General features: G+C 51.9%; 5 protein-coding genes across 5 annotated transcripts; 3 read left to right on the top strand and 2 right to left on the bottom strand.

The window, feature by feature from the left end:
* Positions 1–132: 132 nt before the first annotated feature.
* Positions 133–3819, bottom strand: LBRM_27_0320 (conserved hypothetical protein; the record flags this gene model as incomplete). The annotated part of the gene is made up of 1 exon (XM_001565743.2): positions 133–3819. The coding sequence occupies one exon, from the start codon at positions 3817–3819 to the stop codon at positions 133–135; it is 3687 nt and encodes a 1228-aa protein (XP_001565793.2).
* A 1905-nt stretch (positions 3820–5724) lies between these two features.
* LBRM_27_0310 (putative methylmalonyl-coenzyme a mutase) lies at positions 5725–7896 on the bottom strand (the record flags this gene model as incomplete). Its single annotated transcript, XM_001565742.1, has 1 exon — positions 5725–7896. The coding sequence occupies one exon, from the start codon at positions 7894–7896 to the stop codon at positions 5725–5727; it is 2172 nt and encodes a 723-aa protein (XP_001565792.1).
* A 3628-nt stretch (positions 7897–11524) lies between these two features.
* ACP (putative acyl carrier protein) lies at positions 11525–11977 on the top strand (the record flags this gene model as incomplete). Its single annotated transcript, XM_001565741.1, has 1 exon — positions 11525–11977. One exon carries the CDS (start codon positions 11525–11527, stop codon positions 11975–11977), a length of 453 nt encoding a protein of 150 aa, XP_001565791.1.
* An 876-nt stretch (positions 11978–12853) lies between these two features.
* Positions 12854–16192, top strand: LBRM_27_0290 (conserved hypothetical protein; the record flags this gene model as incomplete). The annotated part of the gene is made up of 1 exon (XM_001565740.1): positions 12854–16192. One exon carries the CDS (start codon positions 12854–12856, stop codon positions 16190–16192), a length of 3339 nt encoding a protein of 1112 aa, XP_001565790.1.
* Positions 16193–18448: 2256 nt separating this feature from the next.
* LBRM_27_0280 (conserved hypothetical protein) lies at positions 18449–19321 on the top strand (the record flags this gene model as incomplete). The annotated part of the gene is made up of 1 exon (XM_001565739.2): positions 18449–19321. The coding sequence occupies one exon, from the start codon at positions 18449–18451 to the stop codon at positions 19319–19321; it is 873 nt and encodes a 290-aa protein (XP_001565789.2).
* Positions 19322–20143: the final 822 nt, after the last annotated feature.

Raw genomic sequence — 20143 nt, 5'->3', positions numbered from 1 at the left:
GCCCAGAGACACGCAGGCACTCATGCACAGAGATGGGTAGGCATACAAGAACTCAGCATTGAAGAGACCAGTGCCAATGTTCTCAACCGAGGAGTGCTTTACTTCGTACGGGGGAATGAGAGAGTCTGCACGTCATAGTTTGAGACTCTGCGCCAGCAATGGAGACTTGCGTGCCACCTCGGCCACCTCCTGGAAGCCCTCGTGGTTCATGAAGACCGGCTGGCTGCTCAGCTTCATGAGACACTTGATGGTGTACAGGAGCGTCGTCTTCTGAGAGTCTGTTGGTGACGCGCCCCATTTGATATCGTGCGACAACTTTGCGACCAAGGAGTCAAGCTGGGGTGGAGTGAAGACGAACTCGGGTTTGCTCTCTACAAATCGCACAAGTAGATCCTTTGCGGTGTCATTGATCGAAGATTCGCGGTCGCCGCTGCCGTGAGAGCTGCAAGCCATAATGAGCATACTGACCACAGACTTTTCTGCCTCACAATATTCCACCAGATCCACGTTGTGGTGGCGAGCAGTCCGAAAGACGGCAGAGAGCGCCTCAAACGCCAGCTTACGACACTCCAGTCCCCTGTCCACGCGATGGGTATACCCGCTCAGGTCAAACGTACCCTGCAGCTTAGCGTCCTCGCGGAGTTCTGTCAGCAAATTCGGGAAAATTGAGGTGCGTGTTGCCTCGCAAAGGAGCCAGTGTGGACTGTGCTGAAGCACCGTAGTCAGAAGTCGTAAGGCCATGGAGCGCAGCAGAAGTGATGGTTCCGTGCTCTCCTTTGTGTCTGTGGGGCGGTGTAGCTGAAGAAGCGCCCGCAAAACAGTCGGACGGTAGATCTCAACGTTTGCAGAGCGCTCCGTCAACGCACTTAGGAAGTAGCGCAGGGCCACCATGCACGTCACACGCGTACCCAGCGACGCCTCCGTCTCGAACAAGGCGTCAGCAATCATTAAGCTCCGCTCCGCGTCAAACAGAAATACGCTGAGAAGCCCGGTACACGCCCCGTACAGCTCCACGAGGTCTGCACCGACCGATGACTGAAGGAAAAGAGACAACAGGGGCTTGCTCACCGCGGCGTCGTGAAATGCGGTACGGTGCCGCGAGAGGGCCAGCGTTGCAGCTTCTTTGATAGACTTCACATAGTAGTACCGGCCAGCAGTGCCGCCGTCCGCTGCCCTCTCACCGCACGGCATCAAGATGGACTCGGTGTTGCCAGGGTGCAGCATGCACAAAGAAAGCGACCGCTCGCCGCAAGACCGCACTAGCTCGCCTTCCTTGCTCTGTACACTGTCGAGGACCAGCGCGGACCAGTCGGCACCCAGCCCGGTCGCCTGCCCAGCCTCACCCACACAGAGGAGGAGATGCGCCCTTTCCACAAGTTGGGGAGAAATAGTACGCAAAAAAGCGCTCACAGCGGACGCGGAGCCGGCACTCACGCAGCGTACGACCATGCAGATGCATGGGATGTGCGATTGGTTTGACACCAAAAACTGGCGCACACCGTCCTCGATGGTCAATCGTGACTCCGATTCATGCTCATACACGGTGCCCACGAGCTCTGTAAGGCTGTTTAGTGCTGGGTTCATCAGACTCCGGCTCCACAGCACTGCATCGGCCATCCGAGCAACGTGCTCCCACAATCCAACGAAGTAGGTCCCGTAAAACGGCACAGCCTTCTCTGTTCGGTGCTGAAAGAGTTGCGCAATAAGAAGCGCCAGCGAGCTCACCTCAGCCAGTTCACATGAAGAGAGCGATAAGGGGTGTCCCGGTGCGAACAGCGTCATCAAGTGCTGCAGAAACGGAGCCGCCAACGGTGGCGTATTGGGTGCTGTAAGGCGGCGCAGTAGTACGTCGACGGAGGCCGCCCGCACACTTGCTGACCCCGACTCAGCCAGCGCCGCCACTTTCTCCAGGACAGACGTCGGAACAGATGCTGACGACTCACTGCTGCTCGCCATGATGCTCAACGCGCGGAGAACAGGTAGTTTCACTTCATCGCAGTCCAGTGCACGCCACAAGGCGGCTGCGGGCTTCTCCAGCGTCGAAAGACCCTGGGCTGCAGCCCAGCTTGCGAGACTCTCCGCCGCTGCCGCACGGCATGCAGCAGGAAAGCTACGGTTCTCTAGCAAAGCGCCATAGTTGTTCCCCAGAACAGTCGATACGCATGCATCGCGGGTGGCCTTGTACACCTGCGCGAGTGTATCGCTGGCCTTTGTGATACAGGCCGCCATGGCACTCAAGTTGCCTCCGCACAAGCATAACGCCGAAAGCTCCTTAGCGAGGCTCACAGTCTCGCTACTCAAGGATTCTCCGTCCCCTCGTGCCTGGATGACACTTTCCACAATGCACCGGCATCCCTCTACGGCGGCCGCATTAGCTGCCACTGTGGAGAAGTGGGCACGGACCTGATTCAGCAGCAGCGGCACTGTGCTCTCACAAAAGGAGGGTGCGTCTGCAAGGGATTCAAAGATGTCCACCAGAGCCTTTATAAGAGACATGGTTGCCTTGTCATCCTCGCCACCAATGAGGTTGCAGAGCTTGTGACAGCAGCTCGTGATCAACGCAACGCAGTCCGCGTCATGCACGTAGGAGCGACTGGCCACCGTGCGTACCAACTTCACAGCCTCCAGTTGCACTGCTTGGACGTGGTCCTGCAGTGTAGTCGCCGCCACGCTCAGGGACTGCATGCCCAGCTCCTTGTCATCGTACTGCGCCACCAGTGCTTGCAAGACGCGAATGGTCCACATGCGTAGCTTCCACGAAGAGTTTGAGGTCCCATTGTCGTTGATGTAGTACTCGTCGTAGTCGTCGTCGTACCCGACATCGTTTGCGTAGGCGTCCTCCTCTGTACCTGAAGCGTATGAATCGAAGGTGACCAAATCCTTGACAGCGGCAAAAGTGCCGCGCCACGATGAGGCCTCACCACTTGAGTGTATCTGCACGAGAGAGCAGACAACTTCGAGCAGCATCTCCGTGCTGTCGTCACCCTCATCATACTGCTTCGTGACATGGGCCAGATGCTCGCAAGCGGAGTCAATGACCTGCTGCACCACCGGCATCGGAGGCGAGCGTAGTGCGCGCATCTCGACCTCGCATAACTGGAGATAGGCAACGTATTCCTCACTGGATGTCGCAGTCACCAGAAGCTTCAGCGACTCCGCCACCACGCTCTCTTGCGTTGCCGCCCTTACAAGCGCTAGCAAGGACTCAATCAGGGTCAGGCTTGCGTGCCGGATCGAATTGGTTTTCTGAAAGTCCCTTACTGCCCGCTTTATGAGGACATCGCGCTCGCCTAGCGCCTCCTTGTAGGCAGGCACAAGTGTGTTCACCGCTGTGTAAAGAATCTCGCGAGCTGTGTCCTGCAAGTCGTCTACCTCCAACTGCGTCGCACAGCCGACGCAGAGATGCCGAACCATATCAATTTGTTTTTGCCAAAAGGCGACGCTTCTGCGCGCCTCGCTGGCGAACTCAAGACAGCAGTTCTTGAAAGTCATCCCGCTGAGGTACTGCAGGTTGGTGTCATCGCTGTCATTCAAAATGCATCTCTCTGTGATGCTCGACAACAAGAACTGGAAAATTACGTCTCTCTGACTGCACTTCACCACCATCTCTGGAAGCACGTTGGCCGCCTCGTTCTGAACCTCCTCACACCGCTCCTCGGGAGAAAGGCAGAGAAGCACTTTATTGACCACATCGCTGGTGATGCCGCTCTCGTCCGCGCTCGGCAGGTAACGCCGAAGATCAAACAGGGCCATCAGCCGTAGGTCCTTATCGGCATGTTTGATGTCTCTCAAGAAACATTCAGTTGAAAAGGGTGCCATGTGGTTGATTTGAGGCGGAAAGGAAAGTGTCGGCAAAGAATTGCCGAAAAGGACTGCGTATTATTCACCCCGCGCTACCTGCTGCTGGGGTACCAGTCGATATGATGAGAGGGTGAAAACAGAAGGTGTCAGCCAAATATTTGTCATGACGGGAAGAAACAATCGCACGTCCTGCCATGTCATATATTTGAGAATCTTCCGTCCTTTCTTTCCCCTCTATTTCGTAATGGTGCCCTGTCGCTATAAGTGAGCTGTTGTTGAAAGTAAAAGATGAGAACAAAACAGGAAAACAACTGGAAGTAATGGGTGTAGTACGATGTCCTGCTCCCTCGTGCATAACTGTACAATTTCAAAGCACAAAAGACAGGTGCTGGAGTAACCGGCTTGGCCCTCTCTACGTTTCCCATCAACCAGACGGTTAACGCTTCTCATCGCTCGCACAGGCAGCTCACATTTGCTGTTTAAAGTACCATAGCAAACGCGCAGAGCGCAATGCAGAGTTCACTCAAGTGAAATTGCGCTTTACCTGCCCCGCCTTCTCTCCACCTTTCGCCGCTACTCTGCGTTGAAAAGGGGGAATAAACCTCTCACTGTGACCTTCATTTTTCTCCCGCGTCCACATTCAGCCCTACAACGGAAACGAGACTTCACACAGCCCCTAGGCACGCAGCGCAGCAGTGCGCCGGCGCAGCCATCGGAGCACGGCCTCTCGCTCGAGCGAGGCCCGGCACCCGCGCGTCGCAGGTCGCCCCACAGCCGCCTCCATCATGCAGGTCGGCATGCCGCGCATGTCCCTCGCGGGGCCGCAGGCTCCCCACACCAGTCGGCAGCGGGGGCCGGGTGCGACACATTCCAGCCACGCTGCAGCTCGCCCACACCCAGCGCCACGCACGACCCGGCCACAGACGCCAGAGTGGCGATGCATCGCTCTGCCTTCCCCACGCCGTAGGCGCTTGACCCTGTCACCGCCAGAAGTGGCGCGGCGCTGGCAGGGATAGGGAGGGGCAGCCCGGCCTCCCCACACGGAGGGGGTGTGGAAGACTCTGGATGTCACGCTGAAGTGTGTCCCCTCCACATCATCAGGGGATCACTGTGATCTGTCCGCAAATTGTAGGAAATAAAAAGCAGAAAAAAAAACATCGTTTCCTCACACGCACACGTGCTCAAATTCGGTTTGATGTGTATATGACGTTTTTTCATTTTTTCGGTTGTTTCCTCCCGTTTATGAGGAAAAACAGCGAGTAGAAGAAATGTTGTTTTGGTGGCCTTTAGCTCTTCTGCTTGCGTACCTCGTCACCATGGTCAAAGGCGTAACGAACGCGTTAAGCGAGCAGCACCCGTTCCTTGACAGGCAAAAGAAACGTTTGGCAGGCCACGGCGAGACCGCAGCGACAGTGTCGTTTTTTTTTCTTGCTGTTCGTATGCAAGTGGACGAAGAGAGTGGGTCGAATATGTTATGCCTTCGGCAGGCTTCCAGGGAAGTGCTTTTTTCGTGTGCTGGTTGCCTGTTTATCGCTTATGGTTTTGAAGCCTGTACCTGTCCATGAGCATGGGAGGCGCCAGTAAAGCAGACTGCGGTGAGGGAGCGTACTAAAGTTCTTGAAGGAAGCACGAGTCGGATGATACCACACATCATCACAAATAGGCGAAGAGTCACTTCTAGCGTGAAAAGAGCAACGCAGTTGTACGACCCTGGTGTGACAACGAAGATAAAAAAAGGAAAGGAAACATTCAAAGAGAAAAGCAAAAGAGGAGCAAAGGAAAAGGAAAGCGACACCAAGAAGGAAACACGGTGCGTAGCCTTGACAAGACAAGCAGAAAACGTTAAGTCAGAATAGAACAAAAAAAAAAATGTTTGTGGTGAGAGTGCGAATTGCAATTCGTTGCGGCACAGAACGCGTGCGCTTACTTCTGACGAGCCTCAAGGACCTCAATCATCTGTTCAGCACACTTCGGAATGGGCGTGCCAGGACCAAAGATAAGCTTGACACCGGCGTCATAGAGATCCTGGTAGTCTTCAGGTGGAATCACACCACCCACAGTGACGATAATATCGTCAGCACCAAGCTGTTTAAGCTCCTGGATGAGCTGCGGAATCAGTGTTCGATGACCTGCAGCCAGTGAGCTAGCGCCACATATGTGCACATCGTTTTCGACGGCATGTCGGGCAACCTCCTCGGGAGTCTGGAACAGCGGACCAATATCCACATCATAGCCCATGTCGGCAAGGCCAGTTGCCACCACTTTTGCACCACGGTCGTGTCCGTCCTGGCCTATTTTGGCCACCATAATACGCGGCCGACGACCTTCCTTCACAGCAAAGGCGTCGATGCGCGCTTTGATAGCCGCGATGTGATTCTGATCCTCTTTACTACACCCTTTCACATAGGAGCTGGAGTACACGCCTTGCACTACCTGGCTCTTTGCAACGTAGCGGCCGTAGACCTCCTCCATAGCGGACGTAATCTCACCGAGCGTCGCACGTACCCGTGCAGCCTCAATGGCAACCTCGAGAATATTGATCTTCTCATCCTTGCAAGCCTCCGTCACCTTCTTGAGCATCTCCTGCACCTTGGCGTTGTTCCGAGTAGCCTTAATCTTCTCCAACGCGGCAATCTGACCTGCGCGCACCTTCTTGTTATCAATGCGAAGCGTCTCAGGAACCTTATTATCTAAATTGATGTACTTGTTCACACCAACAATCGTCTCTGCGCCAGAATCGATGGCCGCCTGCCGCCGCGCAGCGCTCTCCTCCACCATTAGCTTTGGGAAACCCTCCTCAATGCACTTGGTCATCCCGCCCTTCGCTTCCACGTCATCAATGATTGCAGAAGCCCTTTTAACCATCTCCTGTGTCAGCGCCTCCATCATATACGAGCCACCCCATGGGTCGGCAACGCTGCAAATGTGGGTTTCCTCCTGAATGATAATCTGCGTGTTACGCGCGGTACGAGAACTCTGCTTAGACGGGAGGGCCACTGCTTCATCGAAGGCATTCGTGTGTAAACTCTGCACACCGCCCATCACAGCAGCCATTGCCTCAATCGTCGTACGGATGATGTTGTTTTCCATGTCCTGCTCGGTCAGCGACCAGCCGGACGTTTGCGAGTGCGTTCGTAGAAGCAGGCTCTTAGAATTCTTTGGATTAAACATCTTCTTCACGTACGTTGCCCACAGCGTCCTGGCAGCGCGAAGTTTCGCGATTTCACAGTAGAAGTCCATGCCAATGCCAAAAAAGAAAGAAAATCTCGGCGCCACATCATCCACCGCCAAGCCACGCTGCTGAGCACAGCGGATGTACTCGAGGCCGTCGGCAATGGTGAACGCCAGTTCCAAGGCACCGTTGCCCCCTGCCTCTTGGATGTGGTAGCCACTGATACTGATGCTATTGAACATCGGCTGACGCTTGTTCAGGTAGGCCATAATATCACCAAGGATACGCATTGAGGGAGTAGGAGGGAAAATGTACGTGTTACGCACCATGAACTCCTTCAAAATGTCGTTCTGGATGGTGCCACGCAGTTTTTCTTGCGAAACACCGCTCTCCTCGGCTGCTACCGCGAAAAAGGCCAGAACAGGAATCACAGCACCATTCATGGTCATAGAAACGCTCACCTTCTCCAGCGGAATATCCTTGAAGAGCAGCTTCATGTCCTCGACTGAATCGACCGCAACCCCAGCCATACCAACATCACCAGCCACACGTGAATGATCGGAGTCATAGCCACGGTGTGTTGCCAGATCAAAGGCAACAGAGAGACCTTGTTGTCCGTTCTTGAGTGCAGCCTTGTAGAAATTGTTGGACTCTTCAGCAGTGGAGAAGCCAGCGTACTGCCGAATAGTCCACGGGCGGCCAGTATACATTGTCGAGTGCACACCACGTGTGTATGGGAAGAAACCTGGCATCGCTGGGTGGCTCTTGACATCATCACGGAAGTATATTGGCTTAATGTCAAATCCATTGGGAGAGTGGACTGTCAAGGTCGCAGGGTCACGGTTCTTCAACTCCTTCTTCGCAGCAGCAATCCACTCCGGTGGGTATGCTGCAGAAAGCAAGATAGAGCCACGGCGCATCATTTTTTTTTTTTCGCTTATGTACTACCTCTGCTGCTTAAGTAGCAGAACAAAATATATAGGATATGTAAGGCGTAGTTCAAAGGGAGAATCCTTCGTCTGCTAGATAGAGTACTATGAATCAGTTCTACGGGACCGAGTGCCGTAGCAACTCTTCAAACTCAAAAATAAATGTACAAAAACATGAAAGGTAAGAAAAAGACGAATGGATGCAGAGTTTCTCTATGACACCGAAGCTCAGTAGTAATACAAAGCATCAAAAATGAAACATCCAATTTAACGGAAAAAAAGCTCCAGCGCTTCATAAACACAAATCCACCAACAAAATAGAGGTTTGCATTCGATTATGCATATTTCCCTTTCTGGGGCTACAAAGATGAGTCCCGGGTAGTACACTAATGAGTTAGTTAATCTGACATTTCTCTCTCCAAACCCTCTATCCATAAGCACGCGACTGAGAGAAGTAGTTTCTTTGGGTAAACACTTTCTCTATTACCATCATCTGATAAGTGGCTCAGGTCCGCAGTAGGGAAAAGAGAGGTAATTTTGACGTGAACAGCTGAGATAAAAGAGCAGGTTATCAACTACGATCAAACCTAACATGTAAGATAGGTTACTCCTCTTTATTTTCAAAGAGGTGCTAGTAATGCTAACATTCAAGAGGTAAACCTTTTTCTTGTTCAACGCCACATGCAACCACAAAAAAGTCAACATATATAGTCAATGAAATAAAATGAGAAAACAGCCAGAGGTGATTAAATCACCCCGGTTTCCACAGTTTCCTCCGTTCTCCTGTTTTACACGCATTTCATTGTGCATCTCAGAATGCTACGCTGATTAAGGTTTGAAGAAGCGTAGAGAAGAACATAACGAAGGTACATGCGACACGTGAATTCGAGAAAATGTGAAATACATTAGCGAAGATCATGAAGCCAATAAAACCCATAGGCCAAACTTTGCGCTGCAGTATAGCATGTGTTCCCCTTCCACGCACGTTAAGAGAAAACGCTACGCTATCCACAAATAGTATTTCGTGTTTCCCTGGGCTGAGTGCCGCTTTCTTCACGATAGCACAGAACATTGCGGAAAAGAAGTTGTGTTGCACCCGAAAGGTAGCCCTTAGCACAGTAACTTTCCACACGTTAGCTTGAGAGTTTTCAGAATAGCATGAGATGAGCTACTTGTTGCACAAAGCATAACTTTCACTGTAAATATCCACAGTATGATAAAAAAAGAGCTAAACAGCAAGAAAAGCATAATACAGTCCTCTGTACAACTAAGAAACACTGCGACAACAACCATCATACTCAGTGCACAAATTACCCCAGAAAACAAAACACCACCTACTAAACCTGCAATTATAAATCTCGCAAGAAAAAAAAAGCAAGAATACTGCAACTCACAAGTAGCTACCAACACGTAATTCAAAAGGCACCTTAAGCTCCGCTCAAGTATGCTGAAAAGCAGATGCCATTCCATTTTCCGCACACAAAAATGCCTTCAAGTCGTCCACATTCAGCCCTGCAACGGGAGCGAGACCCCACGCAGCCCCCGGCCTGCCACGGACCCGTCGCGTGGTGCGCGGCAGCCCCTAGGCACGCAGCGCAGCAGTGCGCCGGCGCAGCCATCGGAGCACGGCCTCTCCCTCGAGCGAGGCCCGGCACCCGCGCGTCGCAGGTCGCCCCACAGCCGCCCCCATCATGCAGGTCGGCATGCCGTGCATGTCCCTCGCGGGGTCGCAAGCTCCCCACACCAGTCGGCAGCGGGGGCCGGGTGCGACACATTCCAGCCACGCTGCAGCTCGCCCACACCCAGCGCCACGCACGACCCGGCCGCAGACGCCAGAGTGGCGATGCATCGCTCTGCCTTCCCCACGCCGTAGGCGCTTGACCCTGTCACCGCCAGAAGTGGCGCGGCGCTGGCAGGGATAGGGAGGGGCTGCCCGGCTATCCCATACGGGGGGGGGGGGGGGGGCGGGGGGTTCCGGACGCCATGCCGGGGCGCATTCTTTCGTCAACGGTGGCGGGTTAATGGGCATGTGGCAGGTTTCAAAGAAAATAGAGGCAGCCAGGTGTTTGCAGTTTTCTTGTGAAGTGAAATATAGTTGGCAGACTAGAATGGCCAAGGCGCCTGCAAAGCTGAGAGAAAACCGTGTTCTGGGTTTTCTGTAGTCTTTGCGTTTTATTAAATGGGGGGAGTGGCGTAGGTTCTATTCGCAAGAAATGACGTTACTCAACAGGAGTCTCGTTATACTGAGGTGTCATGACCTCCATACGGCTAACTGTTAGTAAAGGAAGAGGAGTATGTGTGCAGTTTGTAATGCTTTTGGATTCCTAATTGAGCTCATAGTGAGAACTGAAGCTTGCGTTTTCTTGCCTCCCATGAATGTCTTTGCGGGGAGTGTTGTTCATCTCGATTCTAAGAAGCCCGTAATCCTTACCTCAGCTGTAGAAGTACTGCACACTCAACTCTTCAATGCGTGCGTTCTGTGTTTTCTCTCAAGGTGATTCATATATGTGTTTTCTGGTGCCGTCGAAGATTACACTTTTTGCGTTGTCCTTTTATGTATTCCGCTTTTTCGTGTGGATAGCTTTATAGACTTTGTCCTGCTCTTAGAGCTGTTTGGAAGAATGCTCTTGATGAAGTTGCTTCGGATAGATTCTAATTGCCTTTGTGGATTACTATCACAAAAGGAGCTTTTTGTGAACTCAGGAACGAAAAGGTAGCGTTTTCCTGGCTTCTTTGCCTTGATTAAGTAATGACGATTCTGTGACTGCCGATGCAAATGCTTTTTTTTTCTCACGTTGTGGCTGACGCTTTGATAAACATGCAAAGGATGAGCTGGTTGGCTGCTACCACTTTCGACAGGTCTTGTAATTCATACAAGAGGAAGGTGTGACCTGTTAAGCTCTTTTAAACACCACTTGGGGGAATGAAGAGGTTAGGATTAAGAGCTACATGTGCTACTTTTGTGGGTGTTGTCTTTTTGCTCTGGCTATGATCATACTTTCAGTATTTTGATTTCTCGATGTGTCTGTCCTTGAAGCATCGCTCCTCGAACCATAGTCTCTTGAGGTATGCCGAGTGAAGTAGTCCGCTTATGTATTCACTGTGAACTCTGCTGCCTTTGGTCATGTGTTTTGGTAGTATTCGTCCTGCGCTATGTTTGCCTGTGACTGATTGAAGAAAAGTATGATATGCATATTTTTGTCGGCTTCTCACCCTAGAGTTTGTACCGTTCAATGTTGCTGTCGTTCTGATGTCGTTTCTCAGAGGTTGCTCTACGGAGGAATAAGGCACCGCTCATGACACTGCGTAGTAAAGGCATTATGGTTGCAGTATGGGTCGTCTGGTACACCTTTTGTGTACTTCCTCCAACGTTTCCTGTATCTCCTCATCTTCGTTTCTCTGTCTTGCGCCCCCCTTTTGCCTTACGTTCTCTTTGCCGCCGCTTAATTGAAATGTTGGTGTCCGTTATCGGATTGGTCCATTCATGAACGCACACTTTTTCGGTTTTTTTTTTTTTGCTCAGAACTTAACGAACTTGTCGATAGCTCTACCGTTTTTTTTTCTTTCCACATAAAGAAAAAGAAGAAAGTCTCATAAAACCGAAGCCCAAAAAACAGACACAATGCAGCGTTCACTTATTCGTCGTCTAGGTAATCGCTCAGCGTTCCCCCTAGTGGTTGCTGTGGCTCGAACCTCGCAGGTGCAACCTGCTGTTCATGTCCGGTCAGGATTTTCTGCCCGTGTTGTTCCCTCCTTCATGTGCCCACTACGAACGTACTCGGGTGGCCATCATGAGGAACAGGGTTCTCGCAGCGGTCAGTACCTGCTAGACAAGAACGATGTCCTCACCCGTGTCTTGGAGGTAGTGAAGAACTTTGAGAAGGTGGATGCCTCCAAGGTGACCCCTGAGAGTCACTTTGTGAACGATCTGGGCTTGAACTCTCTCGATGTAGTCGAGGTTGTGTTTGCCATCGAACAAGAATTCATCCTAGACATCCCAGATCACGATGCGGAGAAGATCCAGTCCATTCCAGACGCCGTCGAATACATCGCACAAAACCCTATGGCCAAGTAAGTGGTGAAGGAGTTTTTTTTCTCGTGGTAAACCAACTCTACTTTCTGTTGATCAATCAGGAGTGCATTTATCGAGGGAAAGCTGTACTTAACATCCTGACACAAATGGAGAATAGTACATAAGGTATGTATCTTGAAGTCAGTGCATGATTGTTTTCCTTAGGATTTTTTAGTCGAAAGAGATCCTGGTTGCATCACCATTAGCGTAGACTAAGTGAAGTAAGCAGAGGTGCAGAGTGTGCGTGAAGTCATTTACCACCCTGCTCTTTAGCGTTGGTGTAAATGCACTCAGCTGTTATGCGTCGTCCTATTTTCCATAATCTCCAAGATGGACACCAAGAGGACGATAATCAGCACTTATTTTTGACCTGGCGCTTTTTTCCCTTTGTGTGTGTGTGTCCTCATCTGGATCACGAGGCGCTTTTTTTTTTTTGCGCAATTTCTTCTTCTACTGGCTCTCTGGTAAGCAATAATACCACTACCTCTGTGTTGAAGCATGCTGGATAGCTTGTAGCCTCGGTGAGAGTTAAACTCTTCATAAAAAAAGCATAAGTACAACCATGATGTGGTTTTCATTTAGAGCCGCAAAGCAACAGCAAGGCTTCGCGTCCTGTTTGCTTTTGAGAAAGGGCAATGAAACGCTGAGTGTTGCTGGGAACATATTTGTGCATTTGCGGAAAGAGCGCGCATAATGTGCTTCGCTCCTCAAGCGTAGCTCTCCTACATATTGTATACATTCCTTCCCGCTTTACTATCTAATCTATTCTCTCTCTTTCTCTTACTTAACAACTCAGTGCTCTCGCGCTATTCTTTTTTTCCTTGGAAGAGTAACACGAAGAACCTCTGCTTGGGTAGCGTTCTTTAAAGCACCACCTCCATGCAACAGAGAGCGAGAGCTACCGAGAGGGCTTTACCGACACGTGATGTTCGGAAAGTCATGTCTCAATCACTATCGGATTCGAGTGATGAAAGTGCTCTTCCGACGCATGTTGTGTCTGGCGGTGCTTCTCGGCGTGTGGGGCGAGTCAGTGATGATGACTACAAGGCGTCATCATATGAGGAAACAGATACGTCGGATGACTGGTTTTCTGACAACAGCGAGGATTACGTTCCGTTGGCGTTTGACTACATCAACAGCAACCCAAGGCGTCATGCTGGCGCGCCAGCTTACTCCAAGGTTCCATCTGGCCTGGAGGAGGTCGGGGTGCACGAGAGCATTTCTTTCTCCGATATACCGCTTGAAGTCTATGTTGAGCGTGGCCGAACACACCGGCACTGTGGTCCTGGGTCCAAGGATTCAAACCACGCTGAAGTGACATCTTTGAGTAGCAACGACGAATATGAGGATGACATTTCCTCGACGACTTCCGATGCCCTTTCGGTCGGGTTTGAGAGACGAAAGAGGTTTCACAATGTCGGGAAAATAAAACCACACACGCACGAGGCGTCGGATGCGGAATCGTCCGTCTTCCTTTCCGATGAAGAGGAGGCCCCGTTAAACGCCCAGCTCATTCACACCTTGATTAAGCGCTTGCGCAACCCTTCGGATGAGGTTTTATTGGAGGCCTTCGACTTCGTGGACTTTAGTGATGAGAACTTCAAAGAGGAGCTTGAGCCACTCAAGCAGATCAGGGAGTTGCTGGAGAAGAAGGCAAGCAGTCCCATTGCAGCTGTCACGAAGTGTGACCGTGAGGTTAAGAAGGCTGTTCAGTCTCTTCCGCCGGAAAAGGCTATCGCCGCTAAATTGAAGGCTATCAAGAGTCGTCAAATTAGATCTTCACAGTCGCAGAGTCGGTTATACACTGGTGGAGAAACAGAAATGGAGAAGGCGGAGCCAATTTCAGACCTCGTGCGACGCCTGAAGGAACCGAATACGCAAGTGCCACTACATGTCCTTGATGGGGTAAATCGGAACAGTCAGAGTTTCGACATCATGCACGCCTTGCAAACGCCGATCCATGCGTACATGGAGGCGAAAGAAGTTCTGCAACAGACATTGGGTGAGAATGTGATGAGTACTCAATCGACGTTGGATGACCAAATCAAGACGACTATTATGTCTTTGCCATCCGAAGAGGCTGTCGCAGCGGCGAAGCGCGCAGTGAAGAGCTACACCATGCCGAGCAGCTCATCCAACGGCGATGCCATTCGCCATTTGGTAGCACGCCTGAAGGAATCAGGCCAGTCTGTTGAGCAGTGTGAGTTTGAAAAGCTGGACTGGAATGACCGCAACTTCAGCCGGGAGCTGGAGCCACTGCAGCAGATTCGTACGTGCATGGAGGCGAAGGAGGCTCTGCAACAGACGTCGAGCGAGAATGTGATGGCTATTCAATCGGCGTTGGAGGATCAAATCAAGACGGCTATCATGTCGCTGCCACCTGAAAAAGTGACTGCTGTGAAAACGCAGATTCTGAAGATGCGTGAAAGGGCTCTCACAAAAGCACAAGGTCCACAGGCGGTGAAGGTCGGGAAACTCTCTGCTTCGGCTGGGACAATGAAGAGACTGGAGGATAGCGTTATCATGTCCAATCCCAAGAAAAAGTGGAAGACAAAGGAGGGCGAACTGTCGGCCTCGAGCTGCCAGGTCAAGCAAGTGGACTTGGGGATAATTTCGTCGCAGCAGCCGGCATACGCAGCAAAGGAGAGTACCGCCCTGTTGGCCCCTGCGAAGAAAACGCGTCGCACCCGCAGGAGATGCGACCGCCGCGTTTCAATCTCAAACGTGCAAGACGATACTCCTCCCGGCGAGATAGTTGAGAATGATCAGGAGCTCCCAGAGAGCGGCGAATCGCCACTTTTGGAGGCTGGCACAACGCAACGACGCCTTTCGCACGTGCCGTCTCGTCCTGCTGGGATGAAGAAGCGTGAGCGGCGCCCTCGAAACTGCCGACAGGGAAGCAACATCTCATTTGGGAGCGTTCCTATGGAGGAGCCTGGGGTGATTCAAGAGGAAGAGGACAAGCTGGTGGGGATCAAGCGCAAAACCAGGCGCCGCCGCGCACCTCACAAACTTGGCCGCAGCCTCTCTATGACTAGCCTCCCCGACTTGGAAGCTGACGAGGTGTTTGAGGAGCCGACGCTGCCGGCTGGCAAGTCAGCGACGCCATCGAACACGAGAAACGTTACACCAGCCCCTCTGGCGATTGGCACAAAAGCAAAGCCGCGACGGCTGCGTCCCGATCCCCACGGCGGCAGCACCCAGTTTGGCCAACCCCCAAGCCAGGTGGACGGTGATCTGAAGGACGACAAGACGGCTCCTCAGGGTAAGGCACACTCTGTCTCGCAGAGGAAGAAACGCCGTGCGAGGGTGAACCATAACAGCCGGTCGTGCAGTTTCCTGGAGGTGGTCGTGGAGGAGGCACGTGAGATTCAGGATGGGAACTTCACTGAGCTAAAGGGTGCCGAGCCGCAGCACGAATCGTTACCACCTAAGAGGTCGAAAAGGCTCCTGCGTCGGTGTAGGCCTGGTGGCAGAGGCAACGGTCGTGCTCTGGACTACAGCGAACCAGAGATAGGAGAGGCTGACCAGCTGGGCGATGCTCAGTGTTTCAACGCTCTACCAGTGAAGGGTCGGTGGGCGAACGTGCATCGCACACGCAGCACACACACTTCCATGATCGTCGAGCTGGAAAGCGGCGAGATCGTGGAGCGGCCAGATGAAACACAGATCCTGTACGCCTCCTCAGGTGGAGGCACCCCTCCCCCTGATGAGGCGAATGCCAGGCGTGTCACTGGTCGAGTCATTCCAGCCAAGGCCCAGAAGCTGTCGGACAGGACGTTTGGCCTCGCGTCTACCGCACGGAGGCGCCGGCAGCGACTTCACATGAGCAAGGAGTTGAGTGTCTCGGCCATTCCGGAGGACCTGGCAGGTGAGATCGTTGAGAAAGTACCGGACTTGCTCGCCGCAACAGCTCCTGTAAGCGGTTCTTTCTCGAATGGACGTCTGCCAAAGGCATTCGAGGGACCAGCAAGGCTTTTGCCTCTGTTGAATGGCACTGAGCGAGGTCCCTTGCGCTACGCCGACCCTCCTACCTCCTCTCTGAGGTTGTCTAAGAAGAGTCGTAGTGGAGTTATGATGCCAAGGGTGGACGTTTCTTTTATTCTAGAGACGATGTCCAACACACCACCGCCTCCGTTCAACACTCTCCGTCGATCAGCGGAGGCAGCTTCCTGTGGTGCCATGGTGGCCGCCAAGGCACCTGGCGGGGCTCAGTGAATGCCCTCAGTACGGGCACCAACGTAGAGGGAGGGGCGGGGTGGCGTACAAAGAGGCCGCGTACTGGCAGTTGTCGGCCCATTCCAGCTAGAGGAGTACGATTCCATTTCCGCGGGAATGCATTTGACCCTTACGACGTGTTGAACCAACGACTTTATCTTGCTCTTCATCTCTGCCTTCTGTGTCTATATCGAAACATCACGTGCTATTGGGAGCACACATGTTTTGCGCGCTCATGTCAGCGATGTTTGTGTGTTTCTTGACAACTTGGTGCGGTAACCCTCGTCTTTGAGACGGTCACACACGCCGAAGAAAAGCCAAGACGGCTCTGCAGCTTCAGGCTGGTGAGATCATCTTGTCTTTTTCCAGGGTGTTCTGATTCAAACCAGACTTGAGTGGTGCTGTGCGTGTCCAACGGTGGCTGATTGTCATGTGTGTACGTGTGTGTGTGTGTGTAAGTGTGCTCATTTCTTCTCTTTCTTTGGATGTTCATGTGCCTTTCATCTCTTTTCCCCTCGTCGTTACTTTTTCTTTCTGTGTCTCCTCATGTGCATCTATATCTTCTGACGGTGCATGCCGGTATGGCGCTGTGTGTGCAAATGTGCGTGCGTGTGTTTGTGTGTGTGTTCGAGAAGGGGCGAGAGTTCTCTAATACACACAAGTCATAAAGTCGACCCTACTAGAAGTGGCGACGCCCTCCCTCCGCTAGCAAACTTATCTACGAAGGGGCCATTTTTTCACGCAAATAAAGCAAAAGGGGGGAAAAAGTGACCTTTATGCCTGGACCGCACGTACCTCGTCGTGAGACGTTTTCCCAACGGCTCTTGATTACTGTTCCCCTTTACCTTTTTTTTCCGTTTGCACTTTCGCTTTTCCATTATTCAGCTCTCTCTCTCTCTCTGCGCTTGTATGAGTGTGACTGTGTGTGTGTGTGTGTGTGTGGTGCTCTGTCTCCCCTTTTTTGTCACCTCGTACCATCTCCGCCCCTTCATGTGCTTTTTTTTCTCCTCTTCTTTCGATACGCCTCTCTTGATGGTCACTTTTTGGTTGCTGTGGTGGGCAAGTGGGCTCTGTTTGTTCATTTTCTTCCAGGATGTAGGCGCGCAAGCCACGAGGGATTAAGGGCGACGCTGGTCACGTTGCTTTTAGGTCGAGTGACGAAAGGGGATGTACTCGAATGTCTCTTTACTGCGTGAAGGCCGTGACCGAGATGTATAACAATCCTGTGCTCATTCCCTTTTCTCTTCTTGCTGTTCTCTACCTTTTTTTTTGTTTCATTCGCATAGTGACTTGGATGTCAGACTCGCTACATGTCCTCTTCTCTCCCCTTCCTCTGCTTCTGACGTTTTCTCGATTTCTCCTCTCCACTGAGGTGAGGAGGGGTTGGAAACAAGAGAGAGGTCGACTTGTGATTTGTGAACGTGTGGAGAAGAAAGGATGTATGTGTATGTGTCTGCAGAGGACGCCAGAACGAAGCGCAGACGGCGGTAAGGCATCAGCAGCGAGGGCGATGTCGTTGACAGCCGGAGGTTGGATAGTTGTGCTTGCGCGCATACCACTTCTGGACACTAGCCTTGTGCTTGTATGACTTTGTGTGCACTCGGCTTGTCCAGTGTCGCACTTCTTTCTCAAACACTGGCACGGCACTAGTTGCCAGCGCCACATTTCTTGTTTTCTCCCTCTTTTCTCTTCCCCTTCCATGCTTCATTGTGAGATCATCGTTTTCTTCTTTTCTCAATCTTCTTATTCCCCTTTTAATCGGTGCTGTTGCGCGTGATCTCCTGTGTTACCTCGTTCGTCAGTAGCGCGGTACTATAGCACTCTGCGTACGAGCATGCGTGCATGCACCGGTTCTCGTCCACTCGTTTTCGTGTACTTTTGATTTCCTTGGCCTATGTTGCAGTAACAGCGAATGCGTGCGCATGCACCCTCTATCAAACTCATCAAACACACCCAAGCGGAGAAAACATGATACGTCTTCCGTGTAGTGAGGCAGCTTCACCCTACCCTAGGGGAGCGGCGTGCCTTTTGCTAACGTAAACAATCCATTCAGTGTGCGGGCATCTCACTGAGGAGCTCTTGACGAGCACTCGTTCTGGGATCAACTGGGTCTCCGTAACGCCTTCCCCGCGCACACCCACAAGAAAAAGCTCTGCTGTTGCCTCTTCACCGACATTGTTCTTCTTCTCTCCACCGATTTTACCTTTCGCTGGTGCTTCTCATATAGAAACTGCCCTTGCATTCTAAAGGCATCTCATGTGGCGACTACACATCCCCACTTCGCTCTCGGAAGGTCCCACCGATAGTGGCGTTTCGATTCTCGTTGGGCAGCGCTCGTATGTCTCCTTTGCAAATGAGACCCCTTGCACTGTGTGCGCGCTAGCTGGCTACGTACAATGCGACGACCCCAGTGTGGTCGAAGAGCAGATAGAATGTCTGGAGCACGTACTCCCGTTTGGTATCGAGGTCTTGGGCTTTGCAGGCGACACGGTTGCCTTGACATCACTCGCAGCTCAGATGCCTGACCTGAAGAGGAAAGAGCTCATCGAGGTTGTCGTGCATAGTGGAGAAGGGCACCGCCGGCTCGCTTACCGCATGTTTGGTGCGTCTGCAAAAAAAGTGGAGGTTGTTGAAGACGAAATCGCCTTTGTTGAGGTTCGATGCGCCTTGCACACCTACGACAGCCCCTCACCTTTACTAGTCTCCTGCTCCAATGCACTTCCGCAAGTAGTGGACGGGGAGGGCTATGCTCCGTTGATGGAGCGTGCTCCCGCGCCTTCAAGCAAAATGGAGTTAATCCAGACGGGTGCAGTGTCAAGCACTCTTCGCTTTCACGTCGTTATGGTCCCCTCGCTCCTGAGCGCTAGAGGACTTTATGAGACTCTCTTCCGCCAGCTGAAGGCGGCTTCAACAGCCGGGACCACGCGCCTCATCGAACTCAACGCTCACAACGCTCACCTGTCCTACTGCTGCCGTCTCAAGTGCAGAGCTGACGCACTCGCCAGCAGAGGCGCTATTACAGAGGAAGAGTGGGCGGTGGTGTTGAAACTGATACAGCATTCCGACTGGCACCCATTCACCCGCCTCTCATTAAAACTTTCTGGGGGGAGGGAGCCCATACACATATAACTACCATACAAATATACCCTCATAGTTATACACCTACATGCCTACATCCTCTCTCCCCGCTACCATAAACTAAGCACACTACTTCCACCACTACAATAGCCTCAAACTCAAATTGCTACTATGACAACGAGTTCCAAGACGATAACTCACTCCATTCTCGTAAGGCAACATAAATCTATATTTTACTGTTCACGACACAACGTCCCTAGAATGAATCTATACAGACATACGTTGTCACTCGCTGCCGTTTATCAATCCCCCTCACTCCACGACTAAGTATGGATGTACTAGACAATCAACCCAATACCTCCTACAAATATTTTCCCCAATATCGTGCCCCACAGAATGACACATCACCGTACACTGCTGCGACATACCAGTAGCCCGGAGTTAACCGCTGCATCTACAAAAAGTTCTCTCACTTAATACCCATGACGCCTCAAAATGCCAATCACTTCAATCTTGTCCACACATACTACGTACACTAATCATTGATCCTCTTCCTCCTCTCAAACTTACCTCTCTCATTCCTACCGACTCACCCACCAATCTCTTCCCTGCCGCACAATAATGCCACAATATGGTGAGTCTCTGGATCGCCACACGACCGCTCCTCGTGCAAGTGCTCGCACTGAGTCGCACTTACTCTGCGCTCATAACCAAACATAGGACTACGCCCCTCCTCGCTCACAGCGCTGTCCCCACTGAGTCGACCAATTCCACAATATTCCATGGAACTAACAGTACCTTTCTATCACGTATACGCCATAGCACACTCTACTTTTCAACTAAAGACTAGCATATAACCTCACCCCAATCCCC

Source organism: Leishmania braziliensis, chromosome 27 (assembly GCF_000002845.2).
Source record: "Leishmania braziliensis MHOM/BR/75/M2904 complete genome, chromosome 27".
Lineage (NCBI taxonomy): Eukaryota > Euglenozoa > Kinetoplastea > Trypanosomatida > Trypanosomatidae > Leishmania > Leishmania braziliensis.
Note: the sequence above shows the minus strand (reverse complement) of the source record. Positions and strands in the feature narration are given on the sequence as shown.